General features: G+C 42.2%; 3 protein-coding genes and 1 long non-coding RNA gene across 4 annotated transcripts; 2 read left to right on the top strand and 2 right to left on the bottom strand.

Moving 5' to 3' along the window:
• The first annotated feature begins 89 nt into the window (after nucleotides 1-89).
• LOC121751288 lies at nucleotides 90-4,128 on the top strand. The gene is made up of 6 exons (XR_006040050.1): nucleotides 90-1,015; nucleotides 1,110-1,191; nucleotides 1,765-1,851; nucleotides 1,927-2,013; nucleotides 2,362-2,428; nucleotides 3,338-4,128. It is a non-coding gene; the product is annotated as an uncharacterized LOC121751288 (long non-coding RNA).
• A 6,434-nt stretch (nucleotides 4,129-10,562) lies between these two features.
• On the top strand, nucleotides 10,563-13,744 carry LOC121751479 (transcriptional regulator STERILE APETALA-like). Its single transcript, XM_042146228.1, has 3 exons — nucleotides 10,563-10,784; nucleotides 12,249-12,786; nucleotides 12,978-13,744. Exons 1-3 carry the CDS (start codon nucleotides 10,563-10,565, stop codon nucleotides 13,550-13,552), a joined length of 1,335 nt encoding a protein of 444 aa, XP_042002162.1. The 3' UTR covers nucleotides 13,553-13,744.
• A 2,343-nt stretch (nucleotides 13,745-16,087) lies between these two features.
• LOC121750496 lies at nucleotides 16,088-18,627 on the bottom strand. The gene is made up of 7 exons (XM_042145033.1): nucleotides 18,325-18,627; nucleotides 18,125-18,166; nucleotides 17,759-17,841; nucleotides 17,576-17,677; nucleotides 17,272-17,485; nucleotides 16,655-16,749; nucleotides 16,088-16,485 (listed from the first exon to the last, which is right to left on the bottom strand). Exons 1-6 carry the CDS (start codon nucleotides 18,464-18,466, stop codon nucleotides 16,724-16,726), a joined length of 609 nt encoding a protein of 202 aa, XP_042000967.1. The 5' UTR covers nucleotides 18,467-18,627; the 3' UTR covers nucleotides 16,088-16,485; nucleotides 16,655-16,723.
• A 514-nt stretch (nucleotides 18,628-19,141) lies between these two features.
• On the bottom strand, nucleotides 19,142-22,407 carry LOC121752490 (leucine aminopeptidase 2, chloroplastic-like). The gene is made up of 9 exons (XM_042147594.1): nucleotides 22,215-22,407; nucleotides 21,498-21,912; nucleotides 21,135-21,329; nucleotides 20,797-21,022; nucleotides 20,578-20,704; nucleotides 20,306-20,479; nucleotides 19,970-20,030; nucleotides 19,603-19,790; nucleotides 19,142-19,466 (listed from the first exon to the last, which is right to left on the bottom strand). The coding sequence occupies exons 1-9, from the start codon at nucleotides 22,278-22,280 to the stop codon at nucleotides 19,338-19,340; spliced, it is 1,581 nt and encodes a 526-aa protein (XP_042003528.1). The 5' UTR covers nucleotides 22,281-22,407; the 3' UTR covers nucleotides 19,142-19,337.
• Nucleotides 22,408-27,987: the final 5,580 nt, after the last annotated feature.

Genomic DNA, 27,987 nt, shown 5'->3' with positions numbered 1-27,987 from the left:
TGAATCGTGAATGAAAATCAAAAATCTGGAGCCTTGTGTGCGTGTGGAGACTGGAGGGACGATAACTTGGATTGACAACAGAGGTTATGGTTTTGAAGCCAGAAACTCCCATAAACCCTATAAATAGACTGTTTATAATGGCCAATGGGCTAGGTTACATGTCACGTGGGCCGGGTAGTGGGGTAAGTGGGGTCGTCTTACAAGGCAAAAAGGCATCTCGACCGCCATGAAAGCCATATCCTGCCACGGCGCTTCGCGAATGGCGGCCGCCATTCAAAAAAGGGAGTAAACTGCCATATCACATGGTGGCGGTGGCGTTGAGCCTAGAAACTGCCACCGCCATCCGCCACGGCGCCGCCATCTCCGCTTTTTAATAACACTGCTTCATCGTCAAGCTACATGAGTATTTACTTACAATTGCATGTAGGGATTATAAATTTGCTAAAACAATGAATGATTATTTTCCTAATCGGCGTTGATTTTTAATCATACACTGCATTATGTTTAATTTGTTTCGATTGGGAAACTTGTGTATATGTATGTGTGTGTGATTCTCATTTATTCGATCGTGTATGCTTCTCCTGCTATTAATAACATTAGGAAACTAGTTTAGTAGCAGATAAAATCCGTTGTGTGTAGTGTTGATTGTTGTGCGTGTGCTAAAATGAAACTGCTTCTGTCGATTTCTTAGAAATTCAGTTGATTTTTCGTTGATTGATTTTTCGTTGCTGCAACCACCATATTGTTTCACTGTGGCTCAGATTGAAAATGCATCTTATAGGGAAATTTAGGCATCTTAAGAACTTCTCACGAACCTGTTTGAGATCCTGTTTTTTCTTTCTACAAAAGCAGGATAGAACGTAGTGAATTGCATCTGTCAAATTTCTGACTGCTACTTGGCTCAATGTGGTAAGGTTTACTGTTATTATCTCTATCATTTGATTATATTTTATAAGCCTGGAGCAAGGGAGAGCATTCAACTGCTTTAGCATCTGCTACTGATGCTACAATACAGGTATCTTATAGAAAACAGATCCACTGAGTGCTGGTGATCCTTTTAGGCAGATCCACTGATGCTACAATATGGTTGCTTGTGCTGGTGTTTGTAGGAGCTGGAGAGAGATAATAAGAGAGATTGTGGGGACTTTGCAACTCTCTGGGAAGCTCACTATTCCCATTTCTCTCAAGCAGGTTTCATATATTTTCTTTATTTATATGTTGATTTAGCATGCCAAAATCAGATGGATTATCCAATATCAGTAGGATAATTGTTATGCTTTATACTCTTGAATTTGATATTATATGGGAGCAGGCTACCATTGTTTTGATGCTTAAAAATGTGATAGTTCCTCTATAACTTGAATGTTGATTTTAAAATTTTAAGGGAATGCAGAGAAAGTAATATGAATCTCTATTGGTGGCTTAATAGTGATATGGAGTATCACATAACAGTTTTATGCATCCAAGGATGAACTCCATGACTACTAAATTAGTGATTGTAAGTTGTAGCAAACCATGAGGATTTTAGCAGTCCTTAGGTGTTTAATAAGGTAGAAAAGAGAACCTCTAACGAACTATAAGCACGAGACATGTAGATCAAGCATATGGTTCGTCTATAGACTCAAAGGTGTTTATGCAATGATCTAAACCTTCTGAATGATTTTGCTCAACTCTTTAACTCGTATGAAATGATGTTGGGATCTGACCTGCTGTTTCTATCAAACTGTTAGTGTTGCTGGGTGACCTTTGTTGTGATTGATGCAGCCTGCTCCAAGAAGCTCTTGATTCAATGTTTCATAAAGCGGAGTTGTGGCTTGCAAACCAATCACCTTTACCTCAATCTGAGCTAAGGTAATTCTAAAAATATTATAGCTTCCTCTTTCAACAGCTTCTAATGATGAGGGGAAATTCCTACTTGTTGCTCAGAGATGTAGACGTCCAACGTATACAGACTATATAACCCTAGAGTGATGATATTTTAGAGGGCAGCAGCAACTACGTTGGCAAGTTAAGGTAAGTCTTATTTCAGAACAAGATTAGTGCTTCCAAAGCATTTTCTACATTAGCAACTGCTACTAATGCTACAATATATGTATTTTTTAAGGGTTTGCTTTTCATCTGCAAAGGCACTAATCTATTGCAATGACTGCTTGTATTCTTTGCATATCATGTGTATGTCTACCTACATATATATACATGAGTTTGTTGAGAATCAAATTCTGAAAAAGTGTTATATCAGAATCAGTATATCACTTTTCTTTTATCATTAGGATGATAATCTAATAAAAATATATTTTCCTCAAATAGTATGACACATAAGATTATTTTGAGTGTGATGTTGTTCTACATTCTTGTTTTTAGGGAGAAGAGCTCAGAAAGCAAATTACCGCAGTTACCTTATATCTAGTGCAGTGCCAAGACGCAATAGGTTTGCTATCTCCGTATACCTCTTGAGTGTTTTGTCCAAACATTTTGATGTTGCAGTTTGTCTAAGCTATTAATAACAATGCATATATTCCTTTGGTTTGTAATTAGCTGATCATTATGCCTTCATTAGTCTACACTATGATCAGTAGCTGATACTGATCATTATCAGGATCAGTTATTGATTCTATATGAGCTGTTCATGAAGCTCACTGACCTATTGACAGCTCATAAAAATTCAGTGATGATCTGAAAAAAGGGTTGTGGGGTTGAGGCGATTGTGCACCTGGTTATCAACTTATCATTTACTTTCACAGGAATATGAAGATATATGGCATGATAAAAGGCACAAATATATCAGTCTAACAGACCTTGTGTGCTCCTACTGAACATATAATGCATGCTAGAAACTAAACACTTTATGCTCTTATTAGAGTTGGCAGAGGAAAGCGCAAGTGATTATATAAATATGTCATATTCCTTTTTTTAGGGGCTTTATTGATCTAGTGTGGCAAATCTCAGAAACATAGTTTCCTTAGTTACCTAAACCACAACCATTTTAAAAATGCCTGAGCACTACCACCTGAAGTAGATCATTTGTTGTAAACCAAGGCAGTGGTTGGTCATGAAAAACCAAGGTCTTCATTGTGTTTCTCTACTTGAATAGAATTGCCCTTAGAATAGATTTGTAGTTGCTGTTTTGCTTGTTTGGACATGCTATTGTTTCTTTGCCCTTTGAATAGATTTGCAGTCACTGTTTTGCTTGTTTGGACATGCTATTGTAGAAACAATGATATTTCTCCATAATTTGATAGATGATTTGATAGAACTTGATGGATAGAATTACATTTACTTTCTAAATTGATTTGTATTGTAATTTAGAATACTTACTATGTCTTTGTTTTGTTTAAAGGAGTAAGTTATGACGAAGGCGTTATGATTTACGGGCTAACGGGGCAGAAGACCCAAATTATGATGTCTTTTATGTTGAGTTTTTTGGGAAGACAGAAGAGAAATGTGAGAGCAAGTGACAATTGAGGTGCAGGAGAAAACTGCAAACGAAATCGAAAGTTGCACGAGGAGTTGGAGAAGCAAAATGCGGCGTCGCGCGCAGTGTTAGAGAAGCAAAATACGGAGTTGCCCGCGGAGCTAGAGAAGAAAAATGCGGAATTGCAAGAATAGTTGAAGAATCTTAGTCAACAAGTTTACAATATGAGAAGTCAAAAATAGATTAAGTCTTATAAACTAAAAGGAAGTGTAAAAAAAATTAATAATAAAAAAAGGAAAAATAGTAATTTATGGTGAAAGTAGTTTTGCGAGCAAAAGAGTCCAAATTTGCAAGCAAATGATAGGTGCTAGCAGTTTTCGAATATGTATATAGCGAGCATAAAGGTGCTAGCAAATTGCCTTGGATGGTAGGTTTCAGGACATGCTCGGAGCAAGAAGAGTATGATAAGCCTGATGGTGAGGTTGAGTAGATTTATGAAAGCCACCAGGTAGCATTCATTCTCTATGCAGCCGTGAGAACCTGTTTTACAGTAGTGTGTTGCCAGACTCCTAAACTCCTGTCCAGACTATGGAATATTGTCTTGGGAGTATAATTGTGTCCTCCAAGTTGTTGATATCCGTTTCAGTTTGAGGGACTCCAAACAATGCTAGGATGCATTTTTATTTAATCTTGTGTCTGATAAAACCTTTCAATAGTTGTAGTACTATTATTTATGAACAACATATGCATTTTCTACTTTGTGAGACCTTTAGTAATACTTTTATCTATTAAAAATTACTCCATAAATGTTCTTAGAACATCTCCAGTGGGCGGACATCCCACTAGGACATCCACTAGGACATCCCAAAAACACCTCCTGCCACGTCACTAGGACATCCCCTCCTATGTCCGCCCTTCCCACTAGGACATCCTGCAATAAAAAAAATCACAATAATTTAATTACGTAAAACGGAAATATAATTTTGACACGGAATACGGGAAAGCAAAATACGGGCAAAAATACATATTCATAAAACATAAAAAAAACATAGTTATAAAAAAGCAAAATACATAGTCATTCGAAAAAAGAAAAATACATAATCTGTTGGATATTTTAGTGTAATTGGATTAACTTGATTGATCAATATAATTATAACGAGACATCAAATAAGTTGGAAGTGCGGAGTGCACACTTATTTGAATTCGTTATGATTAGACGGGGGTTCGGGGGCAGCGCCCCCGAGAGCGGGGTCCAAGGGGCAGAGCCCAGGTCAGTTTGGAATTTTTTTATTTCCATTAAAGTTACTGTGCAGAAATCTTCATCCGGAAATGAAATTTTCGATAATTGAAGGACCAAATTGCAATTTTATAATCCGCCAACAATCAGTTATTTTCGGTTGTGAAATGAAGGGATGCAACGTTTCATCCTAAACCTCTACATAATCCAACATCCCTGGCTCACTCCGCGTTGAAATGAAGTTCAACGAGCCGTATATATAGAGTTTTTTTTTAAATAATAATTTCCGGACGTCCGACCCTTGCCACAGTGGCGGACGTCCGCCCGCCCGTCGCCGGGACGTCCGAGGACACCCGACGTCCTCACGGGACGTCCGTATCCGACCTAAACGCCACAATGGCGGACGTCCCGGTTGCCCGTCGCGACATCCGACCGGATGTCCGACCGGACGTCCGCCATTGGAGATGCTCTTATATAAGTACTGACAAGCTTTAGTATTATACTATTGTGTAAGTTGATATCACATTTTATTAATATTTCATTATAAAATTAATATATAAAATGTGATCTATATTTTTTTATATTTACATGCTTTTATAATTTTTAAAATTCGTGCCACGCGAGTCGAAATAAGATATATATTCTGATGAAAGGAGTGTTAGAAATAAATATGGAGATGGAAAAGGACTAAATTCTGTGTCTCCTAGTCAAGCTGTTTGAGATTATTTTAAATAACTTTTCGTCGGTAGTATTTTGTACTTTATGTTTACACCTTCATTGCTATTGCTGCGGTTCTGTAATCTCCGATAACAAGACAAAATTCAGTCCACATTCAATATTCCCAATTCAATTCCACTTATATCAACATCAAATTATAGATACATATACCGAGAGAGAGATAGACTATAATGCTTGATTAGACATAAGCATGCTATATTTCTTGGCCTTTTCAGTCAAAAAGCAAAATTGATCTTTCCACCACTTGATCGCAGCTTTCAGTTGATCTATAACTTAATTAATTTGTAAATTAGGTTATGCATTCCCTCTGTCCTAAAAGAAAATTCTATATTTAAAAGTAGTAAGCTAAAGTTTTAAGCAGCTTTTTACAAACCCCATTTATTATAGTAACATAAGGCCATCCACAACGCTGTCTCTATACCGTCTCTTAAACCGTCTCTTAACTACTATTTGAGCACTATTTGAGGGCCCCACTGTCCTTTTTTCCTCCATCTCTTAACTAAGAGACGGAGGCTGCAACGCTCCGTCTCTTAACCGTCTCTATACCGTCTCTTAATTACTATTCATTCAATTTAATTTATAATTTTTTTTAAAACTCAATTCAATTTAAACAAACACACTTTATTAAAATTAAAACAAAATTAAAAAACACACAAAATAAAAAAACACACAAAATAAAAAAAACACACAAAATAAAAAAACACACAAAATAAAAAAACACACAAAATAAAAAAAAATTAATCGGAAGGGCTAATCATCCTCCGGAGGCGGTCGAGGTTGAGGGGGAGTCGGAAGGCCAAGTTGTGCTGCCATATGCACAATTCCGTTCCACCAGGCCGCGTATTGGGAGTGCGAGAAGCGGGAAGTGTCCGCCATTGTGGCGGTCATGTACGCCACCATAAGTGTGTCCGAGCCTCCTCGCGAGCCCGATCCTGAGGCCGGCTGGCTTGATTCGCCTCGGCCCTTCCTTGCTCTAGCCGCTTTCGCCGCCTTCGTCCCTTGCGGCCGACGGCGCGTACTCGCGGATCCTCCTGCATCGCCGACCGTACCCGCAAACTCCTGGGATTCAGCATCATGTTGGCTGATGCCTTCAGCAGTGTCACCACCAGACGCACCAGCACTAGACGAGTATTGGCCACTCGCCGTATGCTTCGTGCGCTTCGAGTTTGAGCCCGAGCTGGAGCGGAAACCGCCGGTCCATCGTTCCTCGTCCTTGACGGCGCGCCAAACATCAACAAATCTGAATTGATGTCCCTCGTCCTGGTAGTAGGCGCGCAAAGCGGACGTCAAAATGTCGGTGGCCGTGGCGCCGCTTTGGTAGCGCGCCTCTTCCGCCGAGTAGATGCCGCAGAATTTTTTGACCTGTCGGTCGACTCGGTCAAAGTGACAGCGGATCATTTTAACTGTGCGCTTGCGGGAGCGGTTCGGCTTTATTTGGTGGTAGACCTCGACAACCTTTTCCCAGAAACACTTCCGGGTTTGTTGATTCCCGACGATGGGATCGTACGAGACCGTGATCCAGGCGTTGTACACCGCCATCGTTTCGAGGTTGTTGTACGGATGTCGGCCAAGATCCTCTTCCTCTTCTTCCTCCTCGTCCTCGCCCGTCTGGGGTTGTACACTGCCTCGGCCACCTCCACCGCCTCGGCCACCTCCACCGCCTCGGCCTACTCCCGGCGTGGGATCAACTGGAAAATCCTCCCGGATCTGGGATAATCCCTGCGAAAACCGCGGGACGTTGGGACGAACATATGCATCAAGGTCAAAATTGGGTGGTTGGTACCCCCCCGGCGTCGCCGAACCCTGGGTCCCCGGCGTTGACGAACCTCCACCGCCCAATGTGTTGATCATGTTCTCCCAATCGCCGAATGAGTTGAGATCCCACCCGCCGGAGCCGGAGCCGCCATAGTTGCCCTCGCCGTCGCCGGACATCTTGAGTTGGGTTATGAAAATTTCAGCGAAAATTTGAGAGAAAATTTAGATGATATGAAGAATAGATGTGTAGTTGTGTGTAAATGAGGATGGGTTTAGGAGTATTTATAGAGTAAAAAATTTAATAAAAAACAAAAAAAATATAAAAAAAAAAACAAAAAAACGGTAATAATACCGTTACAAATTTTTTTTTTTTATTTAAATTCGATTTTTTTTAAAAAAAAATATTTATTGCGTCAGCACGTGACGACGCCCACTCGCGGGCCGGCGAGTGGGCGTCACGCACGACGCCGGGCTGCGCCACGTCGCCGAGGCGCGTGGCGAGCCAGCTCGTCTCCTGGCTCGGCGAGACGAGTCGCGCGACGAGACGCGCGACGAGACGGGACGAGATGGAGGCTGCAACGCGTCTCGCCGGGGTCTCGTCTCGCTGAGACGAGACGCGAGACGCCGGCGAGTCCCGTTGTGGATGGTCTAATAACTAGTCCAAACCATAATTATAGTTATTCCAAGATTTAGAATGCTCACAACCAATTATACCGTGTTTTAGTTCAATTTTAAAGTTAGTTTATAGTTTGAACTTTCACAGCGAGTTTCAGTTCATAGCTTCAAATTTAATTTTTTTTTTGTATAACCTAAACTTTGAAAATTTATTTAACTATATATTATATCGGCAACAACAAATGTCAAATTCACAGATTTTATAATAAAATCTAGTACTATTTGATCGATGCCTTAGATTTTGTTGATCATGTAAGACCAATATTTTTGAAGTACTTACTCAACAATTTTGGTTGGACATTAAAATGAATTTTGCATCAAGAGTGACCACTATATACTCACTCTTTCTCGAGCTATAAACTATAATTAACCTAATTAGGATTAATATAATCTCTTGCATCAATTTACAATTTTAATTATTAAAGTCAAAATTTTAGTAAGGCACACAAAATTATGGGTCGCAACTTGTTTGAAATTCCCCAAATTATTTATGTTATTACGCATATAAAAAATATTAAAAGAAATAAAAAAAATAGATGAGTCCTCCAACATCCTTAGGCCATCCACAACGTTGTTCCTATACCGTTCCTTAAACCACTATTTGAGGGCCCCACTGTACTTTTTTACTCCATTCCTTAACTAAGGAACGGAACCTGCAACCCTTCGTTCCTTAACCGTTCCTTAAATTACTATTCATTCAATTTTATTTTTTTTATTTCCAACCCAATTCAATTTAAATAAACACACTTTAATAAAAAACAAACACACTTTATTAAAAAACACACAACATTAAAAAAAATTCAACTTAAACTTAAAAAAAAAAGCACACAATTAAAATCCTAAAAAAATAAAAAACACAAAATAAAAAACACACAATTAAACGTGGGAAAATAAAAAAACTACTCCGCCGGCGAATCATCCTCCGGAGGCGGTCGAGGTTGAGGGGGAGTCGGAAGGCCAAGTTGTGCTGCCATATACACAATTCCGTTCCACCAGGCCGTGAATTTGGCGTACGAGAAGCGGGAAGTGTCCGCCATTGTGGCGGTCATGTACGCCACCATAAGTGTGTCCGAGCCTCCCCGCGAGCCCAATCCCGAGGCCGACTGGCTTGATTCGCCTCGGCCCTTCCTCGCTCTAGCCGCCTTCGCCGCCTTCGTCCCTTGCGGCCGACGACGCCCACGGCTGGATCCCCCGTATTCGTCGGGCGTTGGATCCCCCGTACCCCCAAACACCTGCGGTTCACCCTCGCTTGCCTCACCGGTGTCACCAGACGAGTAGTTGCCGCTCGCCGTGTGCTTCGTGCGCTATGAGGTTGAGCCCGAGCTCGAGCGGACACCGCCGGCCCACCTTTCCTCGTCCTTGACGAGCTGCCAAATATCAACATATTTGAACTGTAGACCGGTGTCTTGGTAGAAGACGCGCAAAGCCGCCCTCAGAATGTCGGCGCCCGAAGCTCCGCTTTGGTAGTTCGCCGCTTCGGCCGAGTAGATGCCGCAAAATTTTTTGACCTGTGCGTCGACTCGGCCAAAGTGAGCACGGAGCATTGTATATTTGCGCTTCCGGGCCCTTTCGGCTTAGTCTGGTGGTAGATATCACGGACCTTTTCCCAGAAGCACTTGGCGGCTTGTTGGTTCCCGACGATGGGATCGTACGAGACGGTGAGCCAGGCGGTGTACACCGCCTTAGTTTCTTCGTTGTTGTACGGATGCCGGCCCAGATCCTCTAGTTCCTCCTCCTCCTCCTCGGGTGCCTCAGACGCAGCCCTAGAGCTTCCACCGCCTCGGCTTCCTCCCTGGGTGGGTTCAACGGGGATATCCTCCCGAATCTGGGACAAACCCTGAGAAAGCCGCGAGCCGGGTGGTCGAGCGTAGGCATCCACATCGAAAGTGGGTGGTTGGTACCCACCCGGCGTCGCCGACCCCTGGTGCCCGGCGTCGACGACCCGGAACCACCAAGTGTGTTGTACATGGTCTCCCAATCGCCGAACGCGTTGAGATCCCACCCACCGGAGCCGCCACCGCCGTAATTCCCGTCGCCGGACATTTTGTGAAGGAGATTGAAATAGAAAATTGGAGAGAAATTGATGTTGGTTTAGGAAGAGTAGATGTGTAGTTGTGTGTGAAATGTAATAAATTAGGTGTATTTATAGAATAAGAAAATAAAAATAAAAATAAAAAAATTTAAAAAAAAAGTTAAAAAAACGGTAATATGACCGTTAAAAAAAATTTTAAAAAATATATTTTTTAAAAAAATTAATTATTGCGTCATCGCTGACGTGTCCCACTCGCGGGCCGGCTGGCCCGCGAGTGGGAAGCACGCACGAAGCGGGGAGCGCCACGTCGCCCCAGCGCGTGGCGGCACAAGCCGTGCCGCGTTCCGTGCCGTCGGCACGCGGAACGGAATGGTGCGCCGCAACGGGTTCCGCGGCGAAACCGTTCCGGCAGAACGGCACGCGGAACGCCGGCGGCACGCGTTGCGGGTGCCCTTATCTGCATGCCGAAGTTGTTCGTTTTTGTTAGTTATATTACTATTTCATCTTTTTGTTAGTTATGTTACTATTTCAAAACAATTCACATAACATAATCCACAAAGCCTTGAAACTCGAAAACAAAAACACACGCAACATTTTTGGGCCCCTCATTTGTGTGTGTGTGTCTCTATCTCCCTTTCTGTTTTGCATAGTTTATTTGTCTCGAAATCTTTGCGATTTTTCATTGTTTGCACTTTTGAAGTACTCCACCAAACATGTCAACTTCCTCTTCATCTTCCTCCACCCAAGGAGGAGACAGCGGCGGCGGCGGCGCCGAGCTCGAAGCTGGCCCTTCATCCTCTCGCAGTAGAATGAGGTCAAGCAATGGCGTTTGGCCGGAGCCCTTCCTCGAAGCTCTCGCTGTCCATGTCGCCGTTGATGCCTCTCGCACCATCGGCCGCCTCGCCGCTGCTCAAGCTCTATTCAACATTTTTCAGGTGCCCTTCAATTTTCGTAATTATGAATGAATTAACTATTAGTAAATCACATTGTGAAGCTTGAGGGAGAGTGAGAGAGAGTCACGAGATAGAATGTTGAAAAGTATGTTTGGGTGCAAATTTAATAGACAAGAACATGGTTAACATACCCTATATATATTGTTATCTCTAGACGGGTAAGAAGAAAATGCAGACAATTTTCCCATTTTAGTAGTCGCTTATATAATGTTTGGAGCTTACTTTGCAGAAGCAGCCCCCCTCCTCTCCTTTTGAGTTTGTGAGCTAAAAAAACCCCCTACTTTTTTGACCAAATCCCACACTTGCAATTCCAACACACATAAAGATTTGAACCTTTGAATTTGTAGTTGGATGAAAAAACAAGGGTTTTATTAAAAGTAACAAAAAATGCATGGTGTGTGTCAGATCTCAGATAGCTGAGAAATTGAACTAAAGCTCCACTGTTTTTGATGCTGTCTGTATCTATACATCTCTGTACTTGCCTAGCTTATCTTCTTGACCTGAATGATCACATTTAAGACAATGGAAGCTGTCGGATTTCTTTCTCTTTTCTTATTTTTTTGTGAAATTACATGAGACATGTCTATAGCTATATGGGACAGCTCGAGTAATACAAGACATACATTTCCCTAGTATTCTACTTTATTTAGCCTGCTCCCATGACAACTCTTCTTATCTCTCTTCCTCTTACTACATGTATGTTTAGACTTGCTTTACACTGTTGAGTGTGTCTGTAGCCCCTTTCGAATTGCATCCCTTTAAAATTCTAAAATGGAGTATTTCTTTGAAGAATGCTTCAATATTGTTTCATTATGCAGTTAGATTCGCATAATCTATGTCTCTCTCTCTCAAATAGAGAGAGAATGCTTTGTTTGTTTGTTTTTTATTTCTCTCTCTCTCTCTCTCTCTCTCGCGCGCGCGCAGTAGAAGTCGGCTAGGTTGTCTGGCTGTAATAGTTATTGATAAAGTGGTACTTGTATTTGTATCTCATTGCAGTTTCCATGCACAGTTTCATTTAATATATAAATTCAGCTTTTTCAATGCAGAGAGGAGGGCGTGCCTGCATATAAATTCTTGTCTTCTTCTGCTCCCTTTTTATTACTACTATTAATATTATTTTTTTTTCTCTTTTCATTTTATTAATCGACACAAGCATGGGTTAAGAGAGGTTTCCTTTCCAATGCCGGCATCCATTTGCAGGGCATGTGCTTTGATAAATGCACTTCCTTTTAGTTTTTCTGAGTCATGGGAATAAACTTGAATTTTTCGAATATATATGTGCAAACAATATTTTGGGACTATTATTTCACATATTTAGTTATGCAATGTGATTATTTTATAGCAATGGAGTATATAACAATTAATGTCCCTCAAATATACAAAAGAGGCTGAATTAATACGAAAAAATCTTCAAATTACAATGACATGTGTTTATGATAAGGACAGGTGTGTTCCACGTGGCGAGCCATATCAAGGTCCGATCTTCTGTGGCAAAACCTGGCGCGAAGCATCTGGAACGTTGGCGATCTCGTCCTCCGCGAGTCGTGGCGGGAGGAGTACGTCTACCGCCACCGCACCGCCGCCGCTTTCCGGTCGCGCAGGTACGAGCACGCCACCCTCCAGTTCGTCCCCACGGACAACAACGACGACGGCCTCAGCTGCCGCCGCCTCGCCCTCTCCGACCACCACCTCGCGGCGGGTTTCTCCGACGGGGCCGTCCGCCTCTTCCACATCCCCACCCGCCTCCACCTCTCCACCTTCTACCCGCAGCACCGCGATCGCCTCGGCCCCTTCTCCAGCGCCGTCTCCGGGATCATCCTCTTCCACGCCCGCCTCGTCTTCGCCACCCTCGACGGAGACATCCACATGGCCGCCTTCAACGGCTTCTCGCCCCTCAGGAGGGCCCACCTCGGCGACGTCGTCAATGACGGTGTCCTCGTCGACTTCGGCGGCTGCCATCGCTGGTGGGTCGGTCTCTACGCAGGTAGTTTTTTTCTTCATCAAACGACAATATTTCAATAAAATAAAAGAATTAAACAAATACTTATTTTAATAAAATACTGTATATCGTTATTAAATTTGATTTAATATTCTGATTTCAAAGATAATGAAACTAATCTGAATTTGACCAAATTTTGTAATTTCAATTGATTTAATCGCCTTTTATTATAAAAGGTGTTCCGGGGCGGGCGTTCCGCATATGGAATGGAGAAACGGAAGAGCTGGTTTCTGTCGGTGGAAGGCTGACCGATCCGGAGGCGGTGATGGGGTGGCATATGCTGACGGAGCTGACCGGAATCATTGGCCGGATCAGGGTGGTAAGCGGCGACATGGCGGTGGCATGCACCGAGGATAGGGTTGTGGTGCTCCACTTGCTAAGCCTAGGGGCACTGGAGGAGAGGGAAGAGGAGTTTCAGGAAGGGATCGTTGTAGGCGCCTTTGACGCCTACAATGATTTTGCCATGGTGCCCGACGCACAGGGAGCAGCGATTGTGCGCCGGGTGGGTGGCATGGAGGAGGTATGTAGGTTCACAATGAGAGAGGGGGTTTCGTTTGGGTGCATGAATGGTGGGTATGGAGTGACATGGGGTGGTGGGGTGATTCGGGTTTGGGATATTGAGCGTGGTCAATATTTGTATAGGTTTAGAGAGAGAATTGGAGAGTGCAATGCCCTAATTGCAGATGAGAGGTTTGTGGCTGCGTGCTGTGATGATGCTACCATTCATTTGTGGGATTTTGGGGCTCAATAATAATCATATAAAAAGTAGGGTTTTCAAAATGTGTTAGGGTTTTAGCTTGATTGGTGTGGATGAAATTGAATCTTGGGAATTAGGGTTTTTGACATTAGTCATTTTCATGGTTTAGGGTTTTAGGGAGATAGAAGTATTTGTACCTGCATATTTATTGTTATTAGTGAGGTCGGGGGAATATACCATTGACCATTTGACCGGAAAAAAAAGTGCATGTGCTTTTTATCCTTCTCATTATTTAATGAATGTAGAGACATCAGATTAAATTTGGTTGTAAAATTCTTCTCTACCAAATGTGATGAAAAATTTCTACTTGCTTTGTACTAAGAGTATATATACTACGGGAAGATATTATTTAATTCCACGGGCATGCTAACTAGTAAGAATCTAATTATTTTTTGTATTATGGAGTAATAAATAACAATGGTTGTTAATTACTCCTATTTTTTATTTGATTATATGGAGTAGTATGATTGATTACCGAGTTTATTTGAATTTGTAGATTGTAATGCTGCGTGGATTATGCTTATGATTAATTAGAGGTTGTGCTAATTTTCTTTTAGCGTTGAAAAATGTAGTAGTAATTATTTTAAAATTTTAGTTAAAATATATTAGGTTGAATTATTAATCTTTCTTTACTAAGTTGGAACTTATAATTGAACTTATAAATTTAATTAATTACTGTACTACTACTTCTCTTAATACGAATCAATATCGTATTGAACAATTAAAAAATAGTATTCCCTCCGTCCCGGATAATTCGTCCCAGTTTTCCATTTCGATCTGTCCCGCATAATTTGTCCCACTTCAAATTACCCATTTATGGCAAAAAAATTACTCCCCTTAATTATGTTTTCTCCCACCCCATTTCACACATTTAATTCTTTCACCCCCTCCAAATTACTCCACCCAACTGTCTCTTCCCATTCAATCGCTACCCACACAAATCGACTCCCCTTCCACTCCAAATACTCCCTCTGAAAACCCTAGATCTACACCGACGCCTCCACAATTTCCACCGCCTCCACACAAATCGACTCCCCTTCCACTCCAAATACTCCTAATACTCCCTCCGAAAACCCTCAATTTATACACACGCCGCCTCCACTCCACATCCACCTCCACTAGTTCTACCGCCTCGAGAGCACCCACTCCCTCCAGATGATTTTCTTTCACCAACCTGCCTACTGTACTCTTACTTAAATCAAGCTTGGCAGCCATCTTGCGGATGGTAGATCTTTCAAGGACTGAAAGAGCTCTTACCCTGTTTACATCAAGCTGAATTTCATCCTTGCGCTTGAAGCCTTTAACACGATCTTTTATGCTCACAGGTACTCCACTCTGGATTTGTTTTGTGGCCTCTGCCCAGATTCTATGCACTGTCTTCATGCTCACTCCAAATTCCTTTGCTGCCTTGACAATACCTCCATATGGTACTTTACCTAAATGACTCGATTGTAGCAGACTTTGAGCTATCAGATTTTTGGTGTCCACTCCTATGATGCACGAGAATGTGTCTCCGGCAGTGTCTACAGCAGCAGACTCCATAGCCCTATGATGAAAATTTTCTGAGGGCAATACTTCTAAAACTCTCCTTTGTAGTGTAGGTTGTCCTTTTATAACTAGTGGTGGTTGGGATTTCCCTCCTAAGTTCCCTCCAAAAATTTGCTTTAAGTATTGTGGGATTTGGGATTTCCCTCCCAAAAATCCCCAAATGTAATTTGGTTAAACTCTCCTTGAGAATTTGTATTTTGTAGAGTTGTATGAAAGAGACCGTTTGTTTTCTAATATGTGCAGATTTGTATTTTGAGAATTTTTTAGCAGTAGAATTTTGTGCAGATTATAACACTAATTACAATTAAAAATTGAACAAAAAATTTTAATTATACTCAAATCATCACTAATTCAAGATTTCCATAAAAATAGAAGAAAAAAACAAGGTGGGATCCCTTTTCACTACCTACCTTCATTTAAATCAAAGTCAAATAACATTTCTTAAAATCCATGTCAGGTCAAACTAACCCGAATTATCTAGGACGGAGGGAGTACTGCTACTAAAAAGTTAACGTAATTGAACGATTCAAAAATAATACTACTACTATAAACTTAAATGTAATTAATTGAACAATTCAAAAATAACGTTTGAAACACTCAAGTTCATTTCATTTTAATGATATGTTACCGCATTAAATTTCCAATGTTTTAAAAACTGTAATTAATTTAAGAAATAGTTTAACATTTAATGTTATTTAAAATTTCAATATGAATTTGCGAATATATTTCATACTATACACATCCCCACCCTAAATTTTCTTTTTAAGTTTTCGGCAGTCGTTGGCTAGTGGCATATGTAGTCGATGCTTATACGTATTTATATTGTCAACTAAAAATATTAGAGAAAGTAGGTTCTCAGACATAATCTGAAAGTAGAACATTTCATCATTTATTCATTATTCCTCTCTTTAAACTGGAAAAAGTATAAGTAAATGAAAACAAATTAGAAGAATATTTTGACAACCTTCACTGGTTTCGAACTGATAATAACCATTTTCACAGATAATATTCAGACACAATGGAAAACAAGAACATCGGAAGAATCCACACTATTTAATTCCAATTAATCTTCTGCACAAAAAATATACTATTTCACAAAAATAATGATGTAAATGATTGAGTTTAACTTTGATGATCTTGAGTTGAAGTCTCGGTCAATATCACTGTACGCGGAAGCATGAACTCAGCGAAAATAGGATAGTGGGACGAAGGGTAATAGCCATCGACGTTGTCGCTCACCACCTCACACGAGACGGGGATCAAAGATCTGCCTCTGAAGAGAATCCAGTCGACTTGCAGGTCCTGAGTTTGGCGATCCCAGCAGAGACACAGAGCTCGAAATATCAGCTTCAAGAATTCGAGAGCTCCCTGTTTATCACCTAATACCGATAATAGATTTTATATAAATCAGATTTTAGTAAATGACACTCCCTCAATCCACATAAAGTATTACTCCATTAATATCAACCGACTATTTTCTTGTCAAGTGCGGTATACTTTTTGTGTGAACGGAGGGAGGTACTATTAGATTGTGGTAATAATATGTACCTTTGAATCCATGGTAAGTGCGAATTAGGGAGACATTTTTCCTCACGCGAGCATTTGGCCAAGCGTCCCTCATATCACCAACAACACCGTGTTCCCTGGAACACAAGTAGTTTACATATTGAAAATGTGATAGGTGACTGCAATAGCCGTGGAAGTGCAACCCATACTATTAAAACTCGACTCAAACTACAAGGTGCAGACGATTAGCAATCTCAGTTCACAGAGACAATGCATCATTGAATAATAAATAAGCAACGAGCAAGAGTAGGTTTGGTTGAGGGTAATTTTCTATTTAAGTCATCAATTAGCGGTTTCACAAATATGTCTTGAACTATCAATATACAGTATCAATCATATTGTTGACAAGGCAAGAAAAGTAGTAGTATTAGAACAAGATACTCAAATTGTCAAAAAAGACACCTAACACTAAATTATACTCCATATTAATTGCACAAATAACATGACAAATTAGACAGAGTTATAGAGAGAGTGAAAGTTTGTTTAACTATATGCTTGTTTGAGAGATAAATGTGTCATGTTATTATTTTAATCGATAGGATTGTTTGTGGAAGAAGTCATACTTCGTCCCAAGTAGAAATGGAAGAGAAAAGTAGTACCTGGATCTTCGAGAAGAAAACGGCCAGTAGTCGATTCCTTTTGTGTGTTAAACCCCCCACAGTACAAAACAGGCAAATTAGGAGGCAACGAAGCAATGTGCTGCCAAGTAAGCAAAGCACCGCGCCTGCGAGCACGCGGACTTAACTCATCCATGTTCGTATTCACAATCTGAAATGAGAAGCCTGGTGGCTCAACACCTTTAAGCTGGAATGTGTACACAATTAGTCAAGGTAAACAATGCATCAATAATTAGTCAGACATTTCTAAAATCTAAGAAGCCTATACGAAAGAGCTGAAGGATATAGCCCATGTTGATATACACGGCTCTGTAGAACCCCACGACATGCTTCCGGGGACTGAAGGTGACTCCGACAACCAAAAGGTTCCGCCTTCTATAAGCTCTATCTGCATCAATTCATTTGGCAGCTGAGTAGACAAATAGGAGAGCACTCGAATGATGATTCAAATAAGAACAAAGTGGTTCACCTTTTCCTTTTCATAAAAGATTGTGCAATGCTGATCAGAAGTATCTTCAGGTCCTTTTCTTGATATTCCAAATCGTTCATAACCTTTTAAAGAATTAAGTAACTAAGCTTTCAGTTACAGAACAAGAATGTGGAGATGCTGAAAATCAACTTTGTTTAAAGCAAAATAAATATACAGAGCAAAGTGAAAGGGAGAGATATCTCTTTCCCATCATAAGCATATGGTGTATGGTAACAATGGCAATGACAAATGCATACAAAAGAACAAATATGTGATAAAGTCTCAACTTTACTTAAAACAGATTCAACCAAATCTGGCAATCACAATCAAGCGCATTATATAGGAGAAAATCATCAAGAAATTTACCTGGCAAGCATTGTTGTAGGTAGTCCAACTGTGACTTCACCCCTAAAAAAACGAGAAACCATAAAAAAGGTCACAACTTTATTCAAAGCAAACAACGCCCTAATGAAATCTAGATCAGCATTTCAACAAACACACAATCGACAACAGAAAAGAGTCTAAACCATAATCACACACACACACACACACACATAGTGAGAGACCTTGCTGTGTGCAGAGGATCATGGGAGAATAGCTACTGATGACTGTAACACACAAATCCTTCCTCCTATCCCATGAATTGGGGGAGTCCTCTGCCTGATCTTCCAGGAGATTAAAGGTCATTACAGTCAATGAAACGCTCATCTTTCTTGTTTGCTGCACCTTTTACTTCATTCTTGACTCAATCAAATACTCAACACACGGTGAGATAAGGAAAAGTTGCAGAGATTGCTGCTTGCTTCTCGGGAATTGAAATTGAAGTCAACTTTGAAATCAGTTGGAATTGAACAATGTAAAACAGGACATCAAGCGGGCTTGTGTCTAACTGGCACGTGAGTCTTGACGACGGGCACGTGAGGCAGTAATTCCTCATATTTATTTTGCATAGACTAATAAACCGTTTATGCATTTTTTTCGATTTATTTTGATGATCATAAAAAACGGGGATTTCTTATGTACATTGCCTTTCAAATTTTATTTTTAGTTTTATGTTTTACAAAAAAAATGTAGGGATTTTGGTGTGATGTTGTTTAATTTTCTAGAGTTATTTGTTCTCCAATGTCATTATGAAATTATGATTGTTTCAATTAACTTCTTATACAATAATATCACAAAAATATTTCATTTCAAGGTAAAAAAAACTGAGCAAAGTGTAACAAATATTTTGTTGAAGCCAAATTTATATTCAGCAAAACATCTGTAATTTGTATTAAAACTTGATTGAGTTTCAATTCAATAATAAAAAATTCTAGATTGTCTCATAATAAAGACCAATTAAGTTATCAGTTATCAGAGTTTAAAAGCCAAAGTTTTATTACTGAATCATATCCTTTCTCATATCTATATTCCATTTACACAATATCACACACATGATATGATGGGAAGTTGTGCAAAATAGACAATAGATATACACCCGACCCGACCCGACCCGACCTATGGAGCATCAATCTAACCATCCATCTCACCCACCTTGTAGAGCCTAGACTAATTCGTCTCCTAAGACGAAACTCGTCTCCTAAGACGAGTTCTTCAGCACCCACTCGACCAATGTGGAGATGCCAAACCCTGTCGCCCCCTTCTTTTTGTCGCTATAGACACGGCCAGCCATGTCTATATGCATCCACTGCACCTTCTCGTCGACAAACTGCAAACATATACTAGTATATCATTGTTCATCACAATTCGTAGCTACAATGGCGGCCAATAATTCACCTTATCACTAGAAAAAATGTTGTCCTGGTTCAAGTGATAAAAATGGTCAAAAGTGACGAAGCTTTTACCTGCTTCAAGAAGAGAGCAGCTGTAATGGAGCCACCTTGGCGGCCACCGGTGTTTACCATATCAGCCACGCCTGATTTCATAGACTCCCAATAGCTTTCTTCCAATGGCATTCTCCAAAGTTTTTCCCCACCGGCCTCTGAGGCACCTTCGACCTCTTTTGCCAAGTCATCACTAGGAGTGAAAACACCTGTTTTCCATGTGTACAAGATTGGATATCATTGTGAAACTAAGTTCGTCATATCGAGCGTGTGTATAAAATGATATTGAAAACGTTCATATCTAAAGAGTTAAGACATCCTAGTGTAAATTTGCTTGCTTCCGGATCTCAAATGGAATTTTGCCCCCATTTTTAGCAACTGCACTTACCAGCAATAGAAGGTCCAAGAGCAACGACACAGGCCCCGGTCAGTGTAGCAAGGTCAACTATCTGCACATCAGAAACAAGTTTTATTAATATTTACTGCAAAATGTGTCAAGAAGCAGTATTGTAGTTTACTTCCTATGTGTAAGGGATTATTTATTCCTTCTATCCCTATTTCATTTTCATACCAATCAAGAATCTTGTCAACTGAAGGTGCGGAATTCAATTTATTAAGTTTAGAGAAACCGATACGTTTAGCCTTCTTCATGAAAAATGAGGATTCCAAAGAGCATTAAACCTGAAAGAATGTAGTAATATGCATGATAGACACCTAAGCCTACCTTCTCAACGCCTTGGTTACAAGCATATACCAAAGCATCTGCAAGCGTAAGTCTGCCTTCTGCGTCTGTGTTGTTTACCTCAATTGTCTTTCCATTTGAAGCTGTGATGATGTCTCCCGGCCGCATACCTGTTCCACTTATCATATTCTCACAAGCAGCAACTATGAAATGAACCTGCATACACATCCATGTCGAAATCATGTAGTAAGAATGACATAAGATTGTATGAAATGGTGAGGCAAACGCATCCGCACACAAAGTAAACTATCTACCTCTACTCCAGCAGGCTTGATTTGTCCGAGAGCTTTTGCTGCACCGAGTACTGCTGCTGCACCTCCCATGTCAACTTTCATGAGTTCAATGGAACACCCAGGTCCCGTCTTGATATTGTAGCCCCCACTGAAATGTAGCAAGCAATCCAAGAGTTTGAAAAAGAAAATCTTCACTGAAATTATTGATTAAATGGAACATCCAAAAGGTTCTCTTATCACCTGTCAAAAGTCAAGCCTTTACCAACTAAGGCCAGCTTGTTTTTCACTTCTCCGCTTGGTGGCTTGTAGCACAAATGGATGAAGTGAGGAGGATTATTCGATGCTGCCGCCACACCTAAGTAGGAACCCATTTTTAGCTCTATGCATTGCTCCACGTTCAATATCTTTGCAGACAACACATCACTGTACTCGGAAGCAATCTTTTCGGCTTCCCCAGCGAGCACTCCTGCAATGTTTTTTAAATTAAGAAATCATAAGATGAAAAGCTACTATAAAAGCACAATCAATCCTTTAAATGGAACATAAAGGTACTAGACAGTCAGATAGTACAAACCAACCTGGAGTAAGAACATTAGCAGGAGCATTTACAAGTTGCTTCCCTAAGATGATCCCGGAACAAACATCTCCAGCATATTTGAGTTTCTTTTCCATCTCAGGCCCGGTACCAAGGCCAATGATATCCACAGATTTGAGAGCCGGTTGCTTCGACTCTGACTTGAACCTAATATCATCAAAAGTTCCCAACACAGTTCCTGCATTATTCCAAAATCAAACCTAAATCACTTTCCAATAAGCAACAAGACAAATGTTGCAATTTTGCAACTCTAATCCTATTCCAGTAAAAATCAAACCAAAATAGCATTTCTATAAGCAAAACAAGACAAATGCTAATAATATAGCAGCCAACAAATTAAGTTTACCAGATGCAATAGCTGAAACAATGGTGAGCTTCAGTTCTGCAGGGATCCCTTCAGGGGAAGCAAGAGTAATGGCAACATTGCTCGCGCGAGCAGGCTTGGCAACTGCAGCAACGGCCTCGCCAAGACTGTGATATGTGGATGTTACTGATGCACCTGAGCCGAGTCCAATCAAGCCAACTCTCTTGGCACCTAGACTGGGAAGTCGAAGAACAGTTGACTGTCCAGACTTTCCGGTGAACTCTTCCTCGGCCAAAGCTTCAGACAACAATCCTTGCAATTTGGAATCTAGTGCTTTAAGAAGTGAGTTCTTGAACTTGGAGTTGTCGTCTCGAACCAAGTCCTTTTCTGTGACACCTACAGCTAATATATCTCCTTTCCATTCTACCAAATCAACATCTTTTGCAGCAAATGAGATCTAACATCATTCTATAAACAAATTAGTCTACTTATTATCCCAACAATCAATCAATCGATGAATCACACTCTTACATATATACACAAACAAATAGTAAGAAAACAAGCAGAAAAAAATGCATACTTTGCACAATCACCACTTTGCAAATAATTCAACAATCGACTACCAAGAAATCATGTGATCCAAATGAAAAATTCAATCTTTTTCACAGGCACTTAATCCAAAAACATCATGAAGCAAAAAAATCAAAACTTTTCTCATCAACAAGCAGTGAAGAGATAGGAATGGAGAGAGAAAGAGACCTTTGGTGGGTCGATGTTGCTAGGGTGGGTGAGGCCAAGAGTGGCGCGAGCAATTGAGTGAGCCATGCGCTTTGCTATCAAATTGGCGAAAAGAAAAGAAGAAGGAAGGGCAGTAGAGAGAAGAGTGAAGGAAGCAAATGTATGAGTCTGATAGTGGCGATATATATAGATACATATAGAGATATATTTGAATACGTATAGCGGTATAGAGATATATTCGGATACATATAATGAATGTGGCACGTCTTCTTGAGGAGATGACAATAATAAGAACCGTCTTTTCCTTCTTTCACGCACGGCTATGGATGATGCTCGTGTTATAATCTTCGGTTACCTCCAACAACGTTTATTCCTATATGAAATTGATGGGGTACGTACTAAACAAGCCCAATAGCAGTGACGGCCCATCAGCCCAAAGACCAAGGAAGAGTATCAGTTCGGCATTACCAAAGAGTTCGGCCCTAGCCTACAGCTCGGTAAAAGCCGACCAATCAGTTCGGCATTACCAAAGAGTTCGGCCCAGCCTACAGCTCGGTAAAAGCCGACCAATCAAGCTCTACTCTCAGATCGGCAAAAGCTGCTCGGCAATAGTTCAGCAGTTCGGTCTCAGTATTCGACCGAACTGGGAGATAGTGGACTCATGCAGAACCTCCACGACCTCCACTACACGATCTATTTAGTAGTGGACCCATGCAGGATCTCATGACCTCCACGACATCCACGATCTAATTAGTGATGATGTAAGCCACGACCTAATTAGAGATGATGTAAGCCACGACCTAGTTAGTGGTGATGCAAGCCACGATCTTAGTTCAATGTATAAATAGAACTTAGATCAGATAGGAGAGAGGGTTCTCGAGAGATAAAATATCAAATAGCAAGTCTGTATTGTAAGCTGTAGAAAACAGATCAAGCAATACAACTCTGCCCTCTTTTCTTCCCGTGGACGTAGATTTACCTCAGTAAATCGAACCACGTAAATCTCTGTGTCGAAATCTGTATTTTCCTGCATTCATCACCATCAAAAATTCGCCAAACCATCACTGGCGCCGTCTGTGGGAAACAGAGAACCAAATTTGTGATAAAGCGAATTTTTGACCCTTTTTCCACCCAAAAAAAAAAATGCATACCAGATCGCATACTACCCGTAATACCGTTCGTGAAAACCATGAGGAAGCTAGTCCAGCCCGCAGGTCCGGAAAACAGCCTCGGGAGACATCTACTTCCAGTTTTCACGATGAAGGAACAAGCCGCTCAAAAGGTCCACACACCGAGTCTTCCCAGCAGCCTGATTTGAATGAGGCTGTCAAGCTGTTCTTGGCGGAGAAGCAGGATGAGTTCTTAGCCTTCCTGCAAAAGAGCCAAGAGCCGAAGACGAAAACGGTGGATTCTCCTTCCTCATCCAGACATGAAAGTCACTACCGCAGTAGTGCCGTGTCTTCCAGGAAGAAGAATCCTCAACCCCGACATGTTCCTGTTCCTCCTCGGTACCGGAATCACAGGAGATCTCCATCTCCTCCATACCGAAGAGATGTCGGGTTCGCCATGTACGGAGCATTGAAGACTCCGTTCTCGGACGATATCACCCGAACTCCCTTGCCACAGAACTACCGAACTCCGTCGATGACTTATGACGGGTTAATGGATCCTCATGATTTCTTGGGACGCTATCAGTATAACATGGCGAACCAGGGTCTCAATGAGGTCCATATGTGCAAGCTGTTTCCCGAGCTGCTTATCGGGAACGCAAGAAGGTGGTTCGATAGCCTCCCCCAAGGCAGCATTAGATCTTACCGAGATCTAATGGATGCTTTCCACAGGAGGTTCTTTCAGAAAGCGGAAGCCCGAATCACTTCGGCTCAGCTGCTTTCTACACGTCAAGGTCGCGACGAAAAGATCAGCGACTTTATGACGAGGTTCCACAAGGAATGCCTACAAGTAGATTATCTCAATGATCTACTTGTCATTTCGGCATTCCAAAATGGAATCCTGCCCGGAGCTCTCTACAGAAAGCTCGTGGAATGCAGTCCGCAAACAGCTCAAGAGATGTGGGACATTGCGGACCAGTTTTCTCGTGCCGATGAGGCAGACCGTCGAAAACGGTCTTTAGACAGCTCATCTAGAGAAGACAAAAAGAAGCCCGATCATAGCGATCAGAGGCTTCCTCGCCGAACTCCTTCCCCACTAAAGGAGGGATAGCGGTCATCCGAGGTGATCAAAAAAGAGCGACTGTTTGCAGATTGCGCTTAAAAGTGCCGAGCAATCAGATCGGCACCATCAAGCATAGCAATCACAGCAACCGGAGTCAGAGGCAGGCGAAATGACCGAAGTCACACCGTAGCCGAACTCGATGGTGTGCGGCACTGAAGCCGTGATTCCAGTTGAGATCGGCGTACCCAGTCCCCGAACTCTAAATTTCTCCTCAGAAATGAATGGTGACGGACTGAGAGCCGAACTAGATCTTGCCGAAGAAAGAAGAGAATTGGCCTGCATAAAAGCAGCCAAGTACAATGAGCAAGTAGCCCGGTATTATAACCAAAGGGTGAAAAAGCTGCAATTTCAAGTGGGAGATCTCGTCTTGAGAAACAACGAAGTAAGCCGAGCAGAAAAGCTGGGCAAACTCGAACCCACATGGGAAGGTCCATATCGGGTGTCAGAAGTCCTCGGCAAAGGGTCTTATAAATTGACTCACATGTCAGGAGAACAAGCACCCCGAACATGGTACGTTTCCAACCTCAAGAAGTTCCATTTGTAAGAGACAGTCCGGTCAGTCAGTCTTGTGTCTAGTTCGGTCCTAAGGCTATGTGCGTTTTTGTCTCTATGTGCTTTTTATTTGTCTAGGTGTGTTTTGTCTATGTGCGTGTCGTCTCTTACAAATGTTGCTGAGGTATCTTGTTCTTCGAAGGCTGATCCCCTTTTTAGAACATATATAAGCCTACGATTGTGAGTCCAAGCTTCTAAAGAGGATACAAGACCACAATTCGGCTTAAGAAACAAGCAGTTCGTCTGAAACGAACTGCAACAATAAGCCAACGATTGTGAGTCCAAGCTTCTGAAGAAGATACAAGACCACAATTCGGCTTAAAAAACAAGCAGTTCGTCTGAAACGAACTGCAACAAATGGATAGTCCGATCCACGCGATAAAACTCGCCGAATTAGGACAAGGGAAAGTCCGATCCAAGCGATAAAACTCGCCAAATTAAGACACAAGCTTAGTCCGGTCAAAGATGTTTATTTCATCAGACCAAAGACGAGTCCGGTCAAAGATGTTTATTTCATCAGACCAAAGACGAGTCCGGTCAAAGAAGTTTATTTCATAAGACCAAGGACCAAGTCCGGTCAAAGAAGTTTACTTCATAAGACCGAGGACAAGTACGATGAAATTTTTTCGCTAAGCTGTAAATACACAGTGTTAGAAGCGAAAACAAAATTTCATTTTTCAAATCTTGTTCGGCACACAACTCCGCTACCCTACGAGATGGCGTTACGCTATTACAAAGGACTATTCTACTGTCCAGGGTTGCTAAAGTTGAGCCATCTATTCACAAAATCCTCGTGAAGCTGAGTTCGGGCGTTCCGGGCAGCTGCAGAATAAGCAGGTCGACGAGATGCTCTAATCGACCTGCCACCTCTTCTCTGAGCCCGGGAAGCCCTAGCACCTCGGCGGCGAAGAGTCTCTTCACGAAGCATTTGCCGATCTTGCTCACTCATAACCACAGCTCCTCTGCGAACTTCAGTCCGTCCTCGACTTGACGTCTCTGGTTGTCCCTGAGTTCGTTGCTGACTTGGAGTAGGGTTTTGAGCAAGTGAATCAGAGGTTTGAGCTGGAGTACTAGCATCTGTTGGCGGGAAATGCCTGAGGAATCTCTCAATTGAGGGACGCCGGGAAAGAACTATGTCGTACCGAGAAGCCCAGCGCCGCAATGATTTCACGACTTGTTGGCAAGCCGAGCTCTCCAGCGCATTGTTCCTCCGGAGTACATGATATTCCTCCCACAGTTCGTCAACTCGTTCCTGAACTTCAGAGATGGTCATTCTCCCACGCCTGCAGATGAAATCCTCATACGCAGTCCTCTCAGCGACGGCAGTGTTCAGCTCGGCCTCCAGATCCTTCTTTTCGGACTCTAAGTCCTTATTATCGGCCTCCAGCTTCATTGAACGAGCCAAGAGTTCGTCATTCTTCATCTGGTCAGCTATAGCTCTTTTCTCAGCTTCGTCTAAAGCCGAAGAGTACAGCCGCTTCCAGTGAAGTACCTCCAGCTCCTTGAGAGTTAAGAATACAAAGCAGCTACGTCAGTTCGGCATTTCAGCTTACCGAGCAGGTAGTAAACCACAACAGGAGTAAGAGAGTACGAAAAGCTATACGAAGACACAAGGGTAGACAGAAGAATTTTTTCATACATAAGGAAAAAATTTTTTACACAAGGAGGGCTTCAAGGCCATCTTACAAGAAGGAAGAAACTAAACTAGGAGAAGGGAGACGAAATCATACTCCGCCAGCTTCGTCTCCGCCTTCTCGGTGAGGTTCAGCTTCCTTCTCCTTGTCTGCTTCAGCTTCAGCCTCGGCCTCCCTGCTCTCCCCAGCCTGCTCGGCGCCACCGTAGCCGATCTGCTGCGCCTCCTGCTCGGCCTGCTCATCGCCGGTCTGCCGCTCATGCTGCTCGGTCTCACCCTCTCCATGGAAAATTGGAGCGGGTGAAACTGACCCTATGGAGGCAAAGATAGCCTCCATGTTCTCATCGCGGTCAGCTCGGCAACTACGAACTTGGTCTGCAGAAAGCACGACCGAGGACGAAGCAAGCTCCTCAAGCACCGGCAGACTCTGAAGCCGAGCTGCTATCTCTCGGCCGTACAGCGGCAGGATGACTTCGGGCCCCTGCTCGGCATTATCGGTCATCAGTTTCAGCAGATCACCGACAAAGGCCGAAAATTGATTGCTCAGAAAGAGTTTCTCCGCGAAAGCACGGAGAACCTCCCCTTGGGCAACCACGGCGGCAGCATCCCTCCGTTTCGTCTGCTCTCGCTGGATGACGAGCTGGTTTTTGACAAACTGAGCTTCATCCTGGGCCGAAATCCTAGCAGCTCTGGCTTTCTCAAAGTTTGCCTCAGCCTGCTCGGCCCGGTGACAAGCAGCCGCCAACTTCCTCTGCATCTCAGCATAGTCGTTGGACGCTATGGAGAGTTCGACGGCGACGAGCTTGGAGAGCATATCGTTCCTCTGAAAATGGAAAAAGCAAAAAGTCAACAGAGGGGCTACAAAAAATACAGAGAAAAAAAGCAAGGCCAGAAAATCAAGAAGAAAGTTCACCTCGGCGAAGTCCGTGGGCCATAAAAATGGCTCACAGATATGCTCCGAAGGAGGCGCCAAGACCACGTCTTTCTCTGGCGCTCTTGGGGGCTTCTGGGTCTTCCCCTTCCTACTTGCCGAAGTCGACTCCGGCTTCTTTGGATCCGAAGAGGTCTTTTGCCTCTTCGGATTCTTCTCGGCATCAGGCGCCGAGCTGGTAGCCTTCTCTTTCTCCGGCTCCTTAAGCTCGGAGGATTTGCGGCTAATCTTATTCAGCATGTACACTGCCAAAAAGCAAGAAAACAAGGTTAGTTTTCGTCGTCAAAGCAGTAATGCATAAAAAAGAAATCCTCACCCTCAGCCTCTTCGTCCGAAGACGAGGAGTCGAACAAGAAGTCGCCCTTGACGAGCTCAGACTCCGAGTACTGCTTCCTAATCATGGGAATCTTATTGAGCTCGGCCTCGAGCTCGTCCAACGGTTCTAC

The sequence above is a fragment of the Salvia splendens genome, chromosome 10 (genome assembly GCF_004379255.2).
Source record: "Salvia splendens isolate huo1 chromosome 10, SspV2, whole genome shotgun sequence".
NCBI lineage: Eukaryota > Viridiplantae > Streptophyta > Magnoliopsida > Lamiales > Lamiaceae > Salvia > Salvia splendens.
This window is presented reverse-complemented; position numbering and strand designations above follow the sequence as displayed.